Raw genomic sequence first — 21,887 nt, 5'->3', positions numbered from 1 at the left:
ATTTGATCACAGGTGACATTAACGTGTTGCCTTCTTATTTTTAGTTTGGCTTATCGACGCAGCAGTTGACACACAATTATGTAAGCATCACTAGGAGAGGGGCTTTGGCGACACTCACAAGTTGGGAGCCAGGAATACATATTTTGATTGGGCGGAAACTGTGTGCTTCCACAAAAAAATGCTTATCGTCCACACAGCTGTGATAATTTTTGGGTTTTTCCAGCTGTCTGAGCTTGAACTTTCAGGAGCACAGATATGCCTTTGTAATGCTATGAAAGTATCTTACATAATTTATGTAATTTTTTTGTGTCAGTAGCACAGATAGGAGGAAGGGAGTCGTACATCTACACAGATCTGTAGGCCGGGCTCAGCTGTGAAACTGTCACCTGATCTTTTAACCTACACTAATATTATTCTGCAGTTCTTTGCTTTCACATAAATACATATCAATTCCCATGCTATTTACTTGCAATGCTTCACATTGCCATACAACATTCCTTTAACCCCTCCCATGCTCATGACGAGCTGAGCTCGTCATGATGCTTAAAACTCCTTAGCACACGATTTCATATCATACTGTAAGTCTATTCATGTGTGTTTCCACCAGACATTTATCATGCAAACATTAATTGGAACATTAATAATTGAGATCCTTGTCATTCAGGGTTGTCGACGGGTGTTATTTATTTCAGGAGACGTCACAGCCAACACGTGTTTCGTCGATAGGGAATGTAACCCTCGACTTTTTCAAGGCTATTCTCCGAAACGATTCTTTTTATTAGATGAGGTGATATTTCCAACCCCCAAAGGGGTTCTGTTAGGGGACTTATTCTTGCGATGAAATATTCTTCTCTTTGAAACGGGAGTGTCGGTTGTAGATATGGCAGCTTTCGCTGCTCGTGTTCAGGATCTTCTGTATCTGTCCCCACTGCTGTAGCTATACTGCAGTATAATAGCCTTGAAAAAGTCGAGGGTTACATTCCCTATCGACGAGACACGTGTTGGCTGTGACGTCTCCTGAAATGAGCATGCGGGCGCTGTGCGGGCCCCCTCCTCCCAGCACAGCGGGGGAATTATCCCCGCAGCGAAGGGATTAAAGCCAGACCTATTGGCATTGCCAATGCTTGTTCTCTGAGGTCGTCAACATACTTGTGTTGTTGCTGTTTGCTTTCTGTCTCCACTGCTGGATTCCGCGGTAGCGAGGATAGTGCCAGGCAATAAATGCAAACCAGGGGTAACAGAAGGTGTGCCTAGCTCCCCTATTGACGTTCATGGTACTTCCTGCTAACCCGCATTGCAGACTCCATGACGCTGTTGTAGTGAATGGCTAGATACAGGACATGGGGTTACAAACATGTCCTGCAGGGGGCGCTGATTTCCATGCCTGGCTCACAAATCAGGAGCAGTAACAGACAAGACATTCCATAGCAATGTAGGAATTTATGTAGGCTTGAGACAAGCAGTGCTTAATTTATGCCTGTGTTTTCCAGTGCTCGGCACCAGCACTTATTTCTTAACACCGGAACTTATTTCTGACAGTTCACCACACAGCGGCGCTGACAGTCTATTTTTTTTTGCTGCTGAACACAATTATAGATTGCTTAAAATTTCCATATATATGTTAATTAAAATAACAATACATGGTCCAGATTTAGTGACCTGGAATAATCCACATGGTCACATTTTTGGAGAGTTTTGGTTAAAAGGTAACAGTGGCATTGGCTTTTGTCAGCTCTGGCAGCGTACACAAGCTCCAGTCGTTGCCCTTGAAATACCTCCGACTCGGGCACTTTATCTTTTTTTACAAATGAATCACTGGAGACAAGTATCCTGGTGGGAGCTCGGACGTTATTTATTATTGTTTTTGGGCAGCAGTGATGAGGCGGCAGGAGATGAGACGTTCCCGGCAGACCTCGGCTTTGATACTTGGATCTACTTCTCGGCGGAAGGATCAGAGAGAAGCATAAAAAGGTGCGGGCAGCGGGGCATGCAGGGAAGGCTTCTCGGGGTCCTCGACTCCTCCACTGATAGTCAATGGAGTTGCTTTGATTTCTGCCTTTGATAAACAAAGTGTCAGCAGTTTCAAAGGAGGAATGGAGGCCTTTTGGGTATTTTTTGTACAAATCTCTTCTTGCTTCGCCTCAGGGTAGGAGCAGTCTGCCAAAGTGCACCAACCACCTATCAACAGGACGGAGAAGTCAGCACAACGCGGCAGTGCATTGTGTATGCACAACTCAAAGCGTCAGTGCTCTGTGTATGTACAACACAACGCAGCTGTGCAGTGTCTATGCACAACACAACGCGGCAGTGCAGTGTCTATGCACAACACAACGCGGCAGTGCAGTGTCTATGCAGACGTAAATGCAGTGCATATGCAAAGCACAATGCAGCAGTGCAGTGTGCATGCACAACACAACGCGGCAGTGCAGTGTGTATGCACAGTACAACGCAGCAGTGCTCTGTGTATGTACAACACAACGCGGCAGTGCAGTGTGTATGCACAACTCAAAGCGGCAGTGCTCTGTATATGTACAACACAACGCAGCTGTGCAGTGTCTATGCACAACACGTCAAAGCAGTGTGTATGCAAAACACAATGCAGCAGTGCCGTGTGTATGCACAACACAACGCGGCTGTGCAGTGTGCATTCAAAACCCAACACAACGCGGCAATACAGTGTGTATGCACAACACAGCATGGCTGTGCAGTGTTTATGCACAACACAGCACGGCGGTGAAGTGTGTATGCACAACACAATGCAGCAGTGCAGTGTGTATGCACAACACAACATAGTTGTGCAGTGTGTATGCATAACAAAACACGCCAGTGCAGTGTTTATGCAAAACATAATGCGGCTGTGCAGTGTGTAGGCCAACACAATATGGCAGTACAGTGTGCATGCACAACACAATGTCACTGTGCAGTGTGTATGCACAACACAACATGGCTGAGCAGTGCATGCATAACACAACACGCCAGTGCAGTTTGTATGCAAAACACAATGCGCCAGTGCAGCGTGTAGGCCAACACAATGTGGCAGTTCAGTGTGTACGCACAACACAACGCGGCTGTGCAGCGTGCATGTAAAACACAATACAATGTGGCAGTGCAATGTGTATGCACAGCACAACGCCCCTCTGCAGTATGTATGCACAACACAACATGGCAGTGCAGTGTGCATGCACAACACAATGCGGCAGTGTAGTGTGTATGCACAACACAATGCGGCAGTGCAGTGTGTATGCACAACACAATGCGGCAGTTCAGTGTGTATGCACAACACAATGCGGCAGTGCAGTGTGTATGCACAACACAATGCGGCTGTGCAGTGTGTAGGTCAACACAATTTGGCAGTGCAGTGTGTATGCACAACACAACATGGCTGTGCAGTGTCTATGCATAACACAACACGTCAGTGCAGTGTGTATGCAAAACACAATGCGTCAGTGCAATGTGTAGGCCAAAATATGTGGCAGTGCAGTGTGTATGCCCACTTAGAATGAGTTTCAATATAACAACGTCATATGACTATATGCCGTAGTTACAAGTGAGTTATTTTTAAGGGGTTGTGCTGGATTACCATGTTACTCTGTTGTACAGTGTGCTGACAGCCTTGCAGTTCAGTTGCACTTTCATAAAAATTAGGAACATTTAAGGCAGGCCACTGAAATTATGTGATTGTGTGGCAGTGAGGTTTTTCGTATAAATGTGGATTTACCACACAATTCATTATCTGCTGCATAGTATGCAGATTTTAACAAAAAAATAGTCCCTCGCTCAAACAGTTCAAAAGTTACTAAAATGCAGCGACACGTTTTGCTGCATTATGGAAGGCCCTTTGCAAAGGTTGACTGGCCACCTTTTTGTTGCTTATTTCTATTTTTGTTTACCAAACTGGTACTTATGAGATGCAACCTATACCCAGACAGTATTAACAAATGCATATGCCCATAAAATGAAGTAATAGAACCACAAAATGCGTCGCATTACGCAGCATAATGTGCCTTTATTTGCCACATAACTTAGTGAACCCTGCCACATAATTTGTCCCTCTCCTGCTGCATCATTCCAGTGGCCCTGATTTAAGGAATACATACAGGTATATTAATTCTGTCTATACGATTAGGTCTGATTCCCTTTAAATCCGCTTTTGTTGGTTAACCGCATGCGCGCTAGCGGTTTTCCCGCTGTGCGCGGCGGTTTTTAAAAACGCGCGTTACATGACGAGCTGAGCTCGTCATGAGCGTACGAGAGGCGTAACTCATGACGAGCTCGTCATCAGCGTCGAAGGGGTTAAATACCACTAGGCCTGTGTCTACTTTCATTAAATCCAGGTCCTTAAGCATGTTTAAAGAATTTTGTGCATATCCTGTTCTATAGAGGTTATAAATATCTACTTCGTTTTTCAAAAATGATTCCATTGGCCAGAAAATCCAATCATTAATAAATGTTTTTGAGTGTGATTTACAATACTGTGTCTAACCAACATGTTCTTGTTTACCTTAGCAACAGGAGCAAGACCCCACAAACCTGTACATCTCGAATTTACCCATTTCCATGGATGAGCAGGAACTGGAGAACATGTTGAAACCCTTCGGGCACGTCATTTCCACCCGGATACTACGAGACGCCAGTGGAGTTAGCAGAGGAGTGGGATTTGCAAGGTGAGTCCCTTTGTGATTACAGTGTCAGTGTCTGCCTTTTGCACGCTTTAATTTCCTTTTTCTTATGTGTGGAAGGTCATCTTGACCGTACGAAAGGAACAACGTACAGAATTCAGGTGCATATTCACAAGACCCTATCTCCACCTCAACATCACTTTCAGTGACACTGTGATGAAGATAAGAGCTTCGCCTTATTTACAAGGCAGAGTTCTTAGCCCTGCCTTGTAAATAAGGCAGGGTAAAGCGACAGGAGTATAACCCATAGACCGAGTTGAGATCTGGGTGTACATGTGTTTTCAACAACAATATCTCAATCGGATTCAGTAAGATATATGTACAAGACATTATGAGGATGCAGAAAAAAGGGAGAGAGACAATGGATTTCAGTTTTTTAAGAAAGTGCATATAGCATCATATATTTGAGAACACATTTCATACAGGACAGTTGAAGCAGCACTGTAGGCATAAAATGCGGTGGCAACACAACGGGGCTTTTTGCACTAGTTTTAATGAAGCAAAGAGTGGCGGCGCGAGTGATAGGTGGGTGAATACAGCGAAGGACGCAAGGTGACAATGTGACAAAAACACAATATATACAAAGGCAATGGTTCGTCCTCAATCAATGAGTGATGATTATTATTGGATTTGAGAACCAAAGTAGATGGTGCGCCAATGGTCGCGCTGTAAGAAGGGTCGACGGCGTTTCGATCCTATCCATTCAGGATCTTCATCAGGACCGGGTTGCCAGTTAGTAGAGAGCTACATGGGGAGGAAAAGGAACAATGAGGGCTGGGTAGGAGACTGGAGACGCAGTGTTGCTGCGGGGGTCACGGGCGTCCGGGGAGAGAATAGTGGGCATGTATGGGTGCGTGGAACCAGGTTCATGGAAAGCTTTTGGTAGTATTTTAGGGTTTAGGGTAGTGTTTGTGTAGTGTAGGGTAGTGTTGTGGTGTTTGTGTATTGTAGGGTCGTGCTGGGATAGTGTTTTAGGGGAGTGTTGTGGTGTTGTTCTAGTGCAGAATCGTTTTTTATGGTAGTGTTGGGGGGTCGTTCTGGGTAGCGTAAATGTAGGAAAAGGACTGGGTGTCGAGGGAGGGTGGTGCAGGGGTACTACATTAGAGTGTAGGGTAGGGTACTCTCACTTACCTTTGTATTGCGATTTATATAGCGCACGTATCACCCGAAGGCATCAAGGCGCTTGCTTTGGAACCCGTCCTGGCTTTTTTTTCCCTGTGAGATATCCCCTACTGGGTATCCCCAGGGTGAAAGCCAGGCATCCCGCCGCGGGTGGGCCGCCGTAGTGGAGATTAAGCAACTATTGCCCAGAGTTGCAGCGTAGGACCCCATGATTAGAATAGGTACCGAGGCGAGAATTATCGAGTCCGTGGACATTTTGGGCTCAGTACCCTGCCGCGTCGGGAATTGAACCCTGGTCCTGGGCCAGACCTCTGCATCAGGGTCTGCCGCTCTAATCAGTGAGCCACACTCCTCCACCTTTAAATCTTTTACAATGAGTATACCTGTACCATGCATGCCTTTGCGTTGTAATGGCATGCGTGGTAAAGGCATAGTTGTTGTAAAAGTTTGCGTTGTGATCATTTGCGGGGTCATTGTAATTACCTCATAATAATTGCAGAGTGGGGGGTAATTGATTGTGGGATAACGTCACATATTCTGTGAACTGGGCTCAGAAAGGACATCAGACAGAGAGTGACTAGGAAAAGCCTGGCTCTGCTTATGCATCTGGGCCCATCCGCTGCGTTTGAGACTGCGGGGAGCATGTTTACTCGGAAGTAATACCAAACCTCCCTGTTGTATTGGGATGCATGAGTACATCGATTTATCAGTGTAAAAGGCAAAAGCGAATTGTTAAAGTGAATTTGCACTCATAAATTAAGCCATTTGCACCTATAAGAATGATGGGTCAGATGTACAAAGCTTTTTTTTTCGTTCACAAATGCAAAATCGGTCTGTTTGCGAACAAAAAAGGCATTTTATAATATACGAAAACCCTATCACTGAATCGCAAATTGGGTTTGCGATTTGGAATTAGGAAGGGGCATGTTTAGGGCGTCCCTTCCTAATAACGAATTGCAGTGGTATGTATGATTTTACCCATTTGCAAATGAGTAGGAGTCTCAAAGGGACCCCTTCCCCCTTGTGAATGTTTGTGAAAACATTTTTGAATGTCTGACAAAATATCGAGATTCACAATATCGACGTACAAAAATATCGGAGCAAAAACATCGAGGACAATAATATCGGGATCCTATCTTCATAAAGGTAAGTACAAAAATATCGAAAAAATAATATCGTAGTACAAAAATATCGAAATTAAAAATATCGTTTTTTAAATGTATTAATAATAATGTAAAAATAATGTTAAAATACATATATTTTAACAAATATTAATAAAAAATTAAAACATAATTAAATAATTAAAAGTAATACATATACATTTAAAATAAATTAAAAATTTAATAATTTAATGTAATTTTTTTTCTTTTAATTTAATTTAATTGATTTAAATTAAATTTAAATTTATTTTATTTTTAACCTTTACGCCTGTACCCCAAAAACCCAAAACTGACCCTGAACCCTAAAAATACCCCTGTACCCCAAAAACCCAAAACTGACCCTGAACCCTAAAAATACCCCTTTACCCAAAAACTGAAAACTGACCCTGAACCCTATAAATACCCCTTTACCCAAGAACTGAAAACTGACCCTGAACCCTAAAAATACCCCTTTACCCAAAAACTGAAAACTGACCCTGAACCCTAAAAATACCCCTTTACCCAAAAACTGAAAACTGACCCTGAACCCCAAAAATACTCCTTTACCCAAGAACTGAAAACTGACCCTGAACCCTAAAAATACCCCTTTACCCAAAAACTGAAAACTGACCCTGAACCCAAAAAATACCCCTTTACCCAAGAACTGAAAACTGACCCTGAACCCTAAAAATACTCCTTTACCCAAGAACTGAAAACTGACCCTGAACCCTAAAAATACTCCTTTACCCAAGAACTGAAAACTGACCCTGAACCCTAAAAATACCCCTTTACCCAAAAACTGAAAACTGACCCTGAACCCTAAAAATACCCCTTTACCCAAAAACTGAAAACTGACCCTGAACCCCAAAAATACTCCTTTACCCAAGAACTGAAAACTGACCCTGAACCCTAAAAATACTCCTTTACCCAAAATTAATTAACATTATTTAATTACCAATTAATTATTAATTAACAATAACAATAAAGTAAATATATTAGCACATTAGCTATAATTAATTTAATTTACTAATTAATAATAATTTTCCCCAAATAATTAACAATAAAAAAAATTATATATTTTAAAAAATTAATCTAATTAATGTAATTAACTAATTAATAAAAATTAATTCCCAATTAATTATTAATTAATAATATGTACAAAATTATATTAATTAACTAACTAATTATTATTAATTAATTACCAATTAATTATTAAATAAAAATATGTACACATTTATATTAATTAATTAACTAATTAATAGTAATTAATTATCAATTAATTATTAAATAAAAATATGTACACATTTATATTAATTAATTAACTAATTAATATTAATTAATTATTAATGAAAAATATGTACAAAATTATATTAATTAATTAACTAATTAATATTAATTAATTACCAATTAATTATTAATTAAAAATATGTACAAACATATATTAATTAATTAATTATTATTAAATTACTTCCCACCCTATTCCCCTATAAACCCACAACCCGCTCTAATACTAAAACGCAAAATGTTAACAAAATGACTAATTTTCAAACATACATTTCTAAACATATTTAGCAAACATATAAACAACAAAATAAAATACATAACACTAAACAACAAAATTTCGATATTACTAACATACATACCTTATTCTCGATATTCTGTCTGTCGATATTATGGCACATCGATATACTGTACCATCGATATTAAAACTTCGATATTATTGCATGTCGATATTTTATTTTCGATATTTTGTCTGTGTACCAACATTTTTAAAAGCAGTGAACCTTTCTTAAACCACGAAATTCATAGTGATCAAAGTCTAAGAAAAGTGATTCAGAATGTGCTGTAGAGTGTTTTTTTAATATTGTGTACCATTATAAAAATGGAAAGAAAACTTACAATTTTTCTTTTTGAAATGCATCCCGTTTGAGGAAAACGGGCTTGATAAAAAAAAAAAAATCCTCTTTTGAAAAGCCATCACAAACACATGTTGGTCTGCTGACTCCAGCAGGCCACCATCCCTGGGATTTCTGCGATTCCCAATCGGTCGCAAACGGAAACCCACCTCATGAATATTAATGAGGTAGGTGTATGTGCAACCCACTGGGAATTGCAAAATGTGTTAAAGTCACTATTTGGAAATCGCAAACACTTACCTTAGTACATCTGGCCCTCTGTGTACTCTCTGTGCGGCAGCTTGTGGAAGCAGTCCTTTTACTATTTTCATGAATTGGAATAGTGTACTCTTGTAGTTTGTCAAATGCAGCAGATTACGCGTGCACAATATGTTGGTGCAGATCAACTGTCGATTTTTAACAGTGCCAAAAAAGACACCACCTCTGGACAATTTAAGCCACCTGAGCCCTGACACAGCTTAGGTCATCTAACGCGCAAAAGCAACTACTTGGCGCCAGAAAAGGTTGGTAAAAAGTAGGATTCCCCTACTTATAACAGTGATAAATTTGCAGCATGCTTGTGTCTTGTGTAGGCAATAGGCATGTTGTAAAACCAGCGAGGAGCGAGCCCCCATTTCATGCCCTTGGTAATCCTGGTTAGCTCCCATCAAAGCCCTGAGAACCACCAAATCTGTGCATGACGCCCTCAGCTCCTGCAGCTTTACAGAGGGGATGTGGTTAAAGGGCTCGCACGCCTCTCCGGTAAGCCACAACATTCTAAACAGGCAAATTAATTCATCACACGCTCCTTCCACACAAGAGCATTGTTCTTCTTGAGCTGAGGCGAGTAAGGGCTCTCAGAACACAGACATGGCTGCTGACTCTGCCCACTTCATTTTTACCAGTTTCTTTGTAACCTTCCCTGGTTGCCTTTGAGGTAATCCTCGGGGTGGAATAATGCTGTTTTCAATGCCATGTCAAGTGGAGTGAAGCTGCTACCTCAGACACAAAGAAATCCACTTATATCAGCCTCTGTGGCTCCATTCAGACTTAACTAAGCGGATGGTGTGGCGCGGCGTCCCTGGGAGGCCATTGTCCCTGGAAGCGGGAGCGCAGTCAAGGGTCTGTTGTCGCGTTCGCTGCAGGCGCCCGCTGTCGGGTCCTGTTATGCTGCATCATACGGTGGTGGCAATTAAATTTTTAAGAGACAGAGCGTATTGTAATGAGTTGAAACGGTCCCAATGCAGAATGCAATATGGCGGCTGTCAAGTCTAGGAGGCCACATAGGCTTTGTGTCGCGCAGTGCCGGAGAGAGGGCGGAAAGCATATGGGAGCCATGAGTGGAGAGCGAGAAGATGGGGCTTTGCAGGAAGTCCACCCTCATACCACCAAGCCCATTTGCTGGTTCTCTGGTTTCACCGGTAGCTACTCAGAGAGACTGACCTATCTGTAACCTGGCGCGTGTGGCTTCAGAAACCAACTGTGTTCTGAGCAATTCAGCTTGGGCACGCGACACTTTAGACAAAAATGTGCTCTCTGTCTTGAATCCATACTCAGTGTCTTCAGTTCTGGCACTTCTACTCAGTGTTGTTTTAAGGATTTATTGGGGCCCCAGGCAAGAAATACTTAAGGGGCCCTTCTTCACATCAACTTTGCATTTTATTGCCATTTTCTGCTACATCAAACCCCATGATACCTAGCAATATTGAGTAATAGGTTAAAGGTTGAGATAGAGAAATAGACATAGTGGAGTTAGAAAGTTAATTCTTTTTCCGAGGGTGCCCCTTGGAATTTGGGGGCCCTGGGCAATTGCCCACTTTGCCCATGCCTTAAAACGTCTCTGCTCGTAAGCAAGACCTTCGTTCACTGGCAAGGCCTGGCATCGCCCACAGACCTTCCTGGGCTCTACCTAGGCAACTATGACTCATGTCACTGACCCCCAGCATTATACACTGAGTCTAAAGTGACAGTATAGCTGACACAGGGGCCGATTCCGGTCTGAACCTTCTGACCGCATCGGAATGTGCCAGCCGGATTCCATTCCGACCGAGCCATTCCGATGGGCTCGGTCAGAATGGAATCCAACTCGGATTTCCGGATGGCTTACGACTGGCTTGGAAAGCCCGTCTGTCGTCCGGAAATCCTCCAGTACTCCCCCGGTCGCCTCTTTACGACCGAAGGAGTACGATGGCAGTTTTTCACTGCCTTTTCGTGCCGGTGTTTCCAGCACGGAAAGGCAGTCGGAAACTGTCTCTGGGGGCCCCCAGCAAGGCCCCCATGGGTGCGAGGCCGCCAAATGGCGGCCTTGTGGCAACTATGGTGCCCCTCTGTTGATTCCTGCACCAGGTGGCAGGCACCTTAGGGTGCCGGCCACAGGTTGCAGGGATGAACTGCACCCCTGCTTTCAACAATGCAGGCATGCATTCCGCTCGGAATGCATGCTCCCATTGTGAGGCATACGAATGCGACCGAACCTACTTGCAGGGCCGTAACCGACGACAGCAGGTTACGGCTCCTGACCGATTTCGGACAGCCCCTTAGTGTTTACATGAACTCAATGCTTTCAACACCAGCACCACTCCTTCAACCGGAAGACCCACGCGTACTGGAAAGGCCTGGCATCACAGGTAGAACTTCCTGGGGTTTCTGTGTGCGACCAGGTATGACGCTCTCACGTGTTGCTGAATCGCTGCATTATGCATTCGGCCTAAGTGGACAGAGCAGTGTTGACATGAACTTTCTTCATTGACCCTTGTTCAGTGACTTCATCACCCCTGCACCATCAGCTGAGCCAGTGTCCAGTGAAAGGCCTCAGAACCAAAACAAATGTTCCTCAGCATAAAGCTTGTCGTTCATTTGGGGTAAAATTGAGGCCTAATTTATTTTATACAAATTATTTCAATTTGCATCGTGGTGGCTTCATTTTGCCACTTTGGCACATCCTGGATCACTCTTCTGAGACTGTGTGAATTTAGTGGTTACAGAAAGGGTCAGTGTTGAGGGCAGGATAGAGCTCTGTGCATGAGTCTGCACCCCCCCCCCCCCACGTTGGCTGCCAGGAAGAAGGGTCCCTGTCCAGGAGGGTGCAGGGGGGACTTAAGGCCCTTTCATCAGTTCTGCATTTGGTGCTGTCCTATGCTGCACTGTGTCTCAACAATCAGTGCCAGTTGTGATTATAGGGTTAAAGGAGAAATCCCCTTGGCAAGTGAAACAAACCCATCTTCTCCTTTTATGCTGTCTATTCAAGATCTAGGCCCATAGTGGGTAATGTGCCACGGCTGAATTGGTTTGTATTTAAAATGCGAGGTCTCCAGGCCAAGTGCCATAAGACACGTGCCTCTATTTTGCAAAAATGTACATCTGTTTCCTCTGTCCATGCAAAAATGAAATGTGCAATCTTCTATTCCGACTGATTGCAAAAAATAATAATATATGAAGTTTCAGTGTGCTAAGGATGTATTCTGGGATATGATTACAGACAGTCCTTGTATTAGAATGTTGTGATGATGGACGTCTTGACAGCTGGTCAGTCCTTCAGCTGACAAAGACCAAAGGTCTGAGACTGAACATTTGATGGCTTCTGGACATTGTCACCAAAGATCATTATTGTCTTCCCTGTGGCCATTGTCTGTTCTGTGCCATTCGATCCAAGTTCCTGCAGCCAGCATTGTCCAACAGGCACTCACATGAAGGTACAACCAGACGGCCACACACATCTGTACTTGTGTACAAAACTGGCAGACAATACAAAAGCAAAAGTGTCAGGCCCACCAGCCATCCCCAGCCATTTGTACACCCAAAGTGAGGAGTCCAGTCCTATGCCGGCTTCGAGGGGTCCAGGCTGCAATATACTAGTGTGTCGCCTGTCCTTCCACCAGAGTGCATCACCGCATCTCACTATCTGACAGTGGCGGCTGACTTGTATTGATAGTGGTGAGCAGGGGAGGGTGTTACCAGAAATGAAATAAATAAACTGATCTCACTTCCCAACTTGCTGCTTGACGTCGTCCTCCCTCGGGTGTCTTCTCTCCTCCTGGAAGCTCCGGACCAGGAAACTGCACTACCCAATCCTGACGCTGCTCTCACAGCATGTTAGCAGTGCCAGGATTGGATAGAGCAGGCTCTCTCAGTGCTCTTAAGGGCACTGGAGGCCTGTGCTTTCTCTAACCCTTCTGTCTAAGAAAGCGAAGAGATCTTTAAAATGTGCGTGTCTGACTTGCCATCCGAAGACAGCCGTCCAAAGAGACATGCACATTTTAAAGAGCACAGTTCCCTGCTGAAGCCACTCGGCTGCACTGGCCCAGCCCCGTCCTGACCCTTAGTTTGGGATGGGGTGCTGAAAAATAAAATAGTTATAAATAAACTTTTTTACTATTTTATTTTCAGCACTAGGGCTTGTGGGGCGACGCTCCTCCGCTCAAATGGATGAGCCGCCCCTGCTATCTGGCTCTCCCCACTTACATCTGCATTGAAACTCAGCCTCTGAAATGGTCTTCTAGTGCTTTGCCCCACCTCACGGTCTACAAAGTATTTCTTCTCAAAAAACCTAAATGAAGATGAATAATAACTTATTGATTCTAAAATAGGAGTGAGGAAGGGTGTTTCTGCCTAGATCTTGGGCGCAGGAAGAGTTTAATGGGAACAGAAGTGGGAGCAACACTTTGCCTGAACTAATTGACTCTGTTGCCCAATTGGGAACTTCATGGTCAGAACAGACCATCATCCTTCCAGGTGGGATCCTGTTGCCTGTCTGATAAACTGCTAGCAAGCTAACAAAAACAGGAATTGGGAGGCACTAGAAGAGAGTGGGCCTATACCAAAAATATGGGCTATATTTGTTACAACTTTTCTTGTCAAGTTGTAAACGGATTTGAATTTTCAAAGTAATAATAACTTATATTACAATCTACTTATACCAGAGAGTGTTGCATGTTTTTATGATTTTTCTGTCTCAACGAAACAGTATTTTTCACCAACACCAGTGCACAGATGTTCTGTCTCATACTGATAGGACTATTTTTAAGGTCTGTTGTTGCAATCTAGTGCCTTCTTGTGGTGTCGTGCATTGTTGGCTTAAGGCAAGTGGCTGTAAAGAGTTTAAAGCAGCACCAGCTCTGTTTCTTACAAGCAATATTACATGTAACCCTGGCTGATCGTCATTGGGAGTCATTGGATGAGCTTTTAACAAAGCACCTCTTTCTGCTCAGGAAAGACTTCTGTAGACTTGAGTATCATGAACTCCAGGTTCCATAAGTTGTAGGATTGTTGACAATTATCCACAGGCTACAGCCAAATTTGAAGTGACGTTAGCCCATTGACTACTGCAAATTTTACATTTTGTGACATTAAGGTGATGAGAATATAGGGATGGGCAAATAATTCCCCACCGCCGGCGGAGTTGTGGCAAAACTCCACCAGACAGTTTTTCCTGGCATACAGTTCTCCAACCAAAGTTGGCGAGTGCAAGCAAGAAATGGCGTCCCCTAGCACAATTTTTAGGTGCTAGAATGCCTACCGGTGAGCTTTCTCAATGCAGGGGGTCCCGGCAGGATGCAACCATTTGCGTTGAGAAAGCTGCCTTTCGAGTAGAAAATCTACTCAAGCGCAAAGGAAGCAGGGCCCTCTGGCGCACAGCGTGGTGCCATTCACACTGATTTTACAGTGCAGAGCAAGCTCCCGGAGCAAAACATCATTTCAAGCAGCACAACGTGCCAAATTCCACCCGCTCACGAAACTTCGCGGAATCTCGCTGAGATTTTAGGGAACTCCGCGGTATTCCGCAGAGTGATACTCTGCGAGTTCTGCCCACCGATATTCAAGATTTGTGCAAAATTGATATGTGCCTGTGGAAAGTTGCCCAACTTTGACCTCATTTGAATGAACTGATATGTGAGCTAATATTTTTAAAACACATTGTTTGGGTCAGGCTGTTGCTTTAAGATGGCCATTGGGTATATGCATAGAGGTGTAAATGACTATGAGCACAAATTAGGAGTATAGGTGGTGGTTGTGTTTCTTTGCAATGGGCAAGTGTGCTATGCCAACCCTTCCATATGATAGAAAGACTTGATAGTAAGAGTAGCCATTATTTTGACTGTCAGGTGTACAGAATTCTTCATTCCTATCCCCAGCCTGAGCAGAAAGCCGCGGTTCTGATAGTACCGCACAGTCTTAAGCTCAGTGTTCGCAGAGTCATCCATTGGCTTCTGGGACCCAATAGAGCTCGCTGTAAATGGAGTTGCTTGACCTTCAGTAACTTTGTGAATTCGATCCCGCCCATCTGTCAGCTGGGTATATAGACTGTAACTCTAAATGTCCACTAAAATGCTTGCCTCAAAGGCTTTTAGCAGCCCCCTAATCTAACAGCTAGGGCTGTCACCCTCTAATCTGGGGAACTGAGGGGCATATTACCAACAACTAGCGATGATTATCGCTATGTTGGCTTAGCGGCAATATTTTTATCGCCGAGCTGCGGCGATTTTTATCGCTTAGGAACCTTGCTATTATCAAGGTTTATCTCCTAAGCGATAAAAATCGGCCGAAATGCATGAATATCGCTGAAAAGTCAGCGATATTCATGCATTACCGAGCTAATGCTCTTAGCCATGTTATCCACCTACCATTGGATAACATGGCTAAGAACTGCTCAGGGGCAGGTGTTAGCTTTTGGAGATAATGGCGCTTAGGGCGAATATCTCCAAAAGTTGGTAATAGGAGATAGCGATGTTAGCGACTGTTTCCAGTCGCTAACATCTTGGCACGCCCACTTTGCATGTCATTAGTGATAAATTTCACTGACATGCAAAGCGGGGCCCAAGATGGTCGCTATCTCCTACTAGCTGTCGCTAACTGGTGTTAGCGACAGCTAGGTAATAGGGAGATCATTTTATCTCCCCTTTCTTGGCTTTTAAAGTCAAAAAAGCAGAGATAAACCCCCTTGATAATATGCCCCAAAGTTCGAGTCTCGGCAATGACAGCTGAACATCCTGTGATTCTGGGCAAATCACTTAATCTCCCTGTGCCTAGCAAAAAAATGAATGTGTCCTCATGTAATGCAACTGGTGCTATGTAAAGCGCCCTGATACCCGATTCGGGTCAAGTTTGCGCTATATAAAACTGTAAGAAAAAAGGGAGGCTCAAGGTTTTTGATCTGTGCTGTCAAAACCTGGAATGCTCTCCCCATTGAGGCATACTAAATGGTTTTCCTGAGGGTACTGAACACATCAATGTATGCACCCAACACTAGCAAGTCAAACTCATCTCAACACGAATACCTGGCCAACCACTGAATTGCATCAACCTCTCTATTGAAAAACAGTATTTGACACTCATTCATCTAAATGTATTTCAATAGCCAGATGAAATAATTGATAAATGAGTTTATAAATGAAGTTAAATAATGATGGGAAGGCATTGAGAACTGCTACTTAATAGGATGAAGTAAGGAAGAATTCCTTTTTATCTCAGGAACCTTATTTTGTAAGCACTCTTGAAGGTACCTTTGGGAATCATCTCTTTAGGAAACGGATAAAGTATGGCGTTTGGTAAAAATTCTCGTGGGAGGGTGGGGTGAAATTTGCTCTTTCCCAATTAACCACAATTCAATTATTGAGCACCTAGTAATCCACCTTCTTTGTTAAAGTGAAACGGTTATTAGTACCCGTAAACAGATTGCAAATAATTGTTACAGATGGTCCACCTACTATTTGCGACCTGTCTCTGATTTTGTGGTGTGGTCTATGTACTAATAGGGCATGTGGCAAAATCTCTAGTCCTATAGGGTCACAGAAAGACCTGCCTAAAAATAATTTTTAGGTAGGTTGCTAATTGCGACCGCATTCTGTTGGTTCCAAGCACAGCGTTGGTGGCTTGCAAGGAAAAGCAATGAAAAAAAAAGACTATCATCCCTGTGTTTGCATTCACAAAATTGATTTTTCTAAAGCTCCCTGCATTCCATAAAGGAACCAGTTCTTCATTATTAAAAAGCCTCCCAATTGGGAAAACATTGGGGTAGCCGGCAGTGGTCTTCTGGGCTACTACCTCCCCTCCAACCACCTAAAGCTGCAGACATGATTCACAAACGGAAAGGTGTCGTAAAAGGACACCTTCCCCTTTGCGAATCAGTTGCAACCCAACTTGGGGATCTTTAACTCGCAGGTAAAAGGTACTTTGTTATAAGATTAATAAAAATTGTTACAGTATGGATATGAAAATTATGTATAAAATCCATAAAAACACTAAAAGTCAGTTAAAAGAGGAGAACTGGCTCAGTGTAAAAAATACTAGGTGAAATGCTAATATCAAAATGTAATAGCATCCTCTAGGAAATAAATTAGTACAAGCAATATCTCTAAAACAAAACGAGCAGTGTGACCACTTAGTTCTACAGATTGTTTAGCTGCTGAAAGCAGTTCATAATCAACAGAGCATGTATCCAAGACAAGGGGTCTGGCCCATTCTTTAGGGTTAGCGCCCTCTAACCTCAGTTCCATGATTTCCATGTATTTGCCAAACTTTGCTAAGTCCACAGACTCTGTCATGCTGAACACTAAATGCACTGCCTCGTTGCAGGTTTGGGCACCATGAGCAATAAAAAATGGTTTTAGTAGCCTTCGGCACTGTGCATGAACTCTAGGGCAACAACAAAGTAGGTGGTTGAAAGATCTGTTCTTATAGTGGCACAGTTAGAAGTTTTCTATTGCCATGAGAGATCGCCATCTTGAATTAAATTCCTTGATGTGTAGGCCCATTAACCTGGCAAAAAGGATTTCTTTTAAGCAGCCTTTACATAGTGCACTCAACACATAGGACTGTGGCCTGAGGGAATCTAATTGTCTGCTGGAGTACAACCTTTTCACAGCCCAGGAGCTCTCGAGTTTTTAAGTTTTCTCACATCATTGCCCCCTCCTATTTGTGATTTGGAAAGTATCATAAAAGACATTTAACGCGTAGCATTTAATTTTCAAACGCATAAAAGAGCTTTGCACATTTTAAAAATCCAATTTCTGGTTACAATCCCTGTGTTTTTGCGACTCACAGGGTTTACAACTGCAAAAAAGGCTTTGTACTTAAGACTCCATATTCTAAATCTTGAAGCATCTAATATACTGTAGTATCCTGGTTTGGATACCATGTGCCTTTTCCATTAACCTGTCTTGCTACTCAGCGTAGCAGGAGAGCTGCTCCTGGTGGGGCTTAGGAGAGACTTGAATGATACTTAAATGATTACCTGATTTAACCTTGAAACCTATTAATAAACCATCTTCAATCAATACCTCTCGGCTACAAATCATCTTATTACATATACACAAGAAAAATTATCCTATATAAAATAAAGACACCAGGATCGTGTTTTACATTTGCAGATATCTTACATGGCTTAGTCACTTACTGTAAATGTTGATAAATGCAAATCAAGGTGATGGTTAGGTTTTATTGAAAATATATATATAGGTGAAATTGTTGATTTTTACATAATGTATTTTCGATACTCTATGGTTTGTGACATTCACTTTAAATGTAACGAAATGTTTGATATTTTCTATATATTTTCTATATATGTTTGTTTAAGAAAAGTATTTATCATCTACCCAGACACATATAATCGGTCTTCAGTAATGTGTCCAGCCTTCAGTATGCACCCACACATAAGTATTGACTTACAATGGCGTGTGCCCCTTTAATTAAGGCTGAAGAAATCTTTCATAAAAGCGACACTTTTTGATCATCAACTGCTCTCATATAGTGCTTAATTTGTATAAAAGAATAAGTACCAGGGCTCTTGTCAGGAGTCCACTGCAACTTACAACACAGGTTGTCCCTGCTATACTGCAAATGATAGTAAAAACACAACTACTAACTACCCCACTCCTGCAATTCAGACTATTTCAAGCCCGAAACCTATAAGAATGGCTTCGGCGGCAGCTAATAGTCATTTTTAATGTATATTGAATTGATAATTAACTGTTGTTGTGGTCAACTCTGATTTAGCTAGACAGCGCCACCATGTGGAAGACTGTCACAAGTTCCAGTGTTGACAATTAAGTGCCTGTGCTGAGCATCGGAAACTACTGCCTCAAATTAAGCACCGCCTTCATCTCAGTCAATTAGTCCACAAACTTTGCAAGTTCTTGGTAAAACGGCCTTTTGGACTCTGCACAGCTTTTGGGAAGGGGTTTGGTTGTATAGACTTGGCTTTTCCTAGAAGCAGACATAACCATCACTTTCACTTATTATCAGCCTTACCCAGGAGTGCCACTGTTTGTTCTCCATCACAGCTGGTAATTGATGTTGTATTCCACTCTCTGCCCTTTCCCTAGTGATGCATCCAACAAGCACGTAGCTTTAATGAAGTTAACAATGGATTTTGTATTACAACAAACACACATCACACTGATGCTTCTAAGAGAAGAGGCATATGCCTTCTGCCTGGGTGCCCAGGCTAACACATATTAAATTAATTTCGTTTCATTTCAATACTCTTATTTTGGCATTTCGCCATAAAAGGCAATCAAATACATTTTGAAAACATGAAACAATGCAAAATAGTAAAAAGATGTTCTCAGTAATTAGGAATAATAAAAAGAGATGGCTGGAGCGGCTTAGCACCATTTAAATATAGTTAATCAATTTAAAAAGTACAAGTCTCAATGCCATCGATAAGCATACACTGTATAAAGTAACATGGTATTACAAGCTTAATCAACAAGGTATTAAAATCCTCATTCACCAGCATAGTGTAGTGCAAAGCAAATTCCATACTATATGATAGTAAATGTAGCAGCTGGCGAGGCGTGTTTGCGCCTAATATACTGCATTGTGAATAAATACTTTGAAAATGCAAATACTATATTTTGACTAGTGTCTAAATTGAGAATTCTATATGCCTCCACATGCTGTACGGTCCCCAAGTTCCTACAAATAGGAATTATCCATTTTGCCCATGTCAACCTATACTCTATTCAAAAGGGGGCGTAACGTTTACAACACAACTTTTACAACGCACTACCATTACAACGAAACTTTTACAACGCAACATCCATTACAACGCACACTTTTACAACGCAGTCATTACCACGCATGACACTACAACGCACACCACTACAACGCATACCTTTACAACGCAGTCATTTCAACGCATACCATTACAACGCAAAACTTACCATCCAATACTTACCCTACTGTTGCACCCCCTGGAGTTAGAATAGTAATTTTAACCCCTACACTATCCAATATTTTCCCTACTGTTGCACCCCCTGGAGTTAGAATAGTAATTTTAACCCCTACACTATCCAACACTGACCTTATTTGCAATGTAATGTAATGCGTTGTAAATGTAGTATGCGTTGTAGTGGAATGCGTTGTAAAGGTATTTTTTAAGAATTCGTTGTAATGGTATGCGTTGTAAAAGTGTGCGTTGTAATGGATGTTGCGGTGTAAAAAATGCGTTGTAAAGGTATGCGTTGTAAAAGTGTGCGTTGTAACGTCATACATCCATTCAAAAGATGAGGGCATGTACCACGGTTTCGCTGGCCAAGCCTCAAGACGAGCTATATGTAAATGTATACTTGTAAAGCGCACTGTTACTCCATCTCGGAGTGTCCTGGCGCTGTATACCACTGGGGAACCCGTCCTGGCTTTCCCTGTGAGATGGTCCCTCCTGGGCACCCCCAAGGTGAAGCCAGGCATCCCCGGCGCTGATGGGGCCGTTGTGGAGATTAAGCAAGCTATTGCCCAGAGTTGCAGAGTGGGACCCATGGTTAGCTTAGGCACCTAGGCGAGAATTATCGAGTCTGCGGACATTGACCCAAGACCCTGCCGCGACGGGAATTGAACCCTGGTCCCAGGCCGACCTCTGCTTCAGGGTCTGCCGCTTCTAACCAGTGAGCCACACTTCTAGCCTGCTCCCCTATGTTATCGGTAAGAGTCCATTTGGAAGTGAATGTGCGCAGTGGGAGGGACCCATGTCTGAACTGAACATAAAGCTTTCTAGCCAGACTAGGTTAATTTCATCTAAAAACTCTTCAGCTTTGTAATAATCCATATGCTGTACAAAGCCATTAGCCAATGCACTCAGGATGAACTCATGAGGAGAGTGCCCTGTTTAACCCCTTCTATGCTGATGACGGAACCACTCCGTCACCAGCCACGGGTGGGCTGTGCTAATGACGGAGTGGTTCCGTCATGGCCCGGCCGCCGCGCCTGCGCAGCGTTGATTTCGCGCCTGCGCGGCGCATTCTATTAGGCGGGCGGGGCGGTGATGGAACCACTCCGTCATTAGCACAGCCCACCCGTGGCTGGTGACGGAGTGGTTCCGTCACCAGCATGTCGGCGACGCATGGCACCCCCTCCCCCCAGCGCCGCGGCTGAATTACCGCCGATGCCAAGGGGTTAAAGTTCTTGTAACTCGGTTTGAGTTCTGCTTTAGTAATTTGGGTGCAAGCTCCCCCAATCCCCTAGTCACCCCAGAGCCTATCGTTCCCATGCTTCGGAAAGTGTGTCTGGCATGTTTGATCCAGGGTAGATTGTCTCCTGTATGCCAAGTATCTCTACCAACCCTCGCCGATAGGAAAGAAGCTCAGGGGTTGCCCAAACTCTTCTCCAATACAATTTAATTCAAAAGCTAGGTTTCAGCGCTTTCTTAAATTTAGGGGGTTAAAAAAATCAGAGATTTTTGGAGGTTCCTGATTAATAGAGTGAAACGGTAGTGGTCAATTTCCTCAGATGTTAGGATAGGGTTCGATAGCCGGAGGCGGCTGCTGTTGATCGGGATGCTAACGCCTGGGTCACCAAAGTTGAGGGACTAGAAGGAATCCTGCAGGGTCTAATTAGCTAATGGAAAAAGTCAACAATAGTGACAGATCGAATGTGACAGCACAAGTGGATTTATCCATCTGGATAACATCTACCTGTATTATATTCAGGTTGGGCTAATGCAACTGGGTAACCGAAGAGGGAAGAGAATGAGGTTGAGAAAGTGCTTGAACCATGTGGATATGGGCAGGATGATTGTAACCAGAAGGAGGAATTTGATATTTTTACCTTAGGCTAAG

The 21,887-nt window shown here is 43.0% G+C and overlaps 1 protein-coding gene across 2 annotated transcripts in view; it reads left to right on the top strand.

Moving 5' to 3' along the window:
* Nucleotides 1-21,887, top strand: part of RBMS3 (RNA binding motif single stranded interacting protein 3) — a 1,517,465-nt gene that overhangs the window by 1,013,732 nt on the left and 481,846 nt on the right. For both annotated transcript variants that reach the window (XM_078663941.1, XM_078663942.1), the window contains exon 5: nucleotides 4,507-4,664. In XM_078663941.1, coding sequence (XP_078520067.1) covers nucleotides 4,507-4,664 — 158 coding nt within the window. The remainder of the gene's footprint in view (nucleotides 1-4,506; nucleotides 4,665-21,887) is intronic.

This window comes from Lissotriton helveticus, chromosome 10 (genome assembly GCF_964261635.1).
Source record: "Lissotriton helveticus chromosome 10, aLisHel1.1, whole genome shotgun sequence".
Lineage (NCBI taxonomy): Eukaryota > Metazoa > Chordata > Amphibia > Caudata > Salamandridae > Lissotriton > Lissotriton helveticus.
This window is presented reverse-complemented; position numbering and strand designations above follow the sequence as displayed.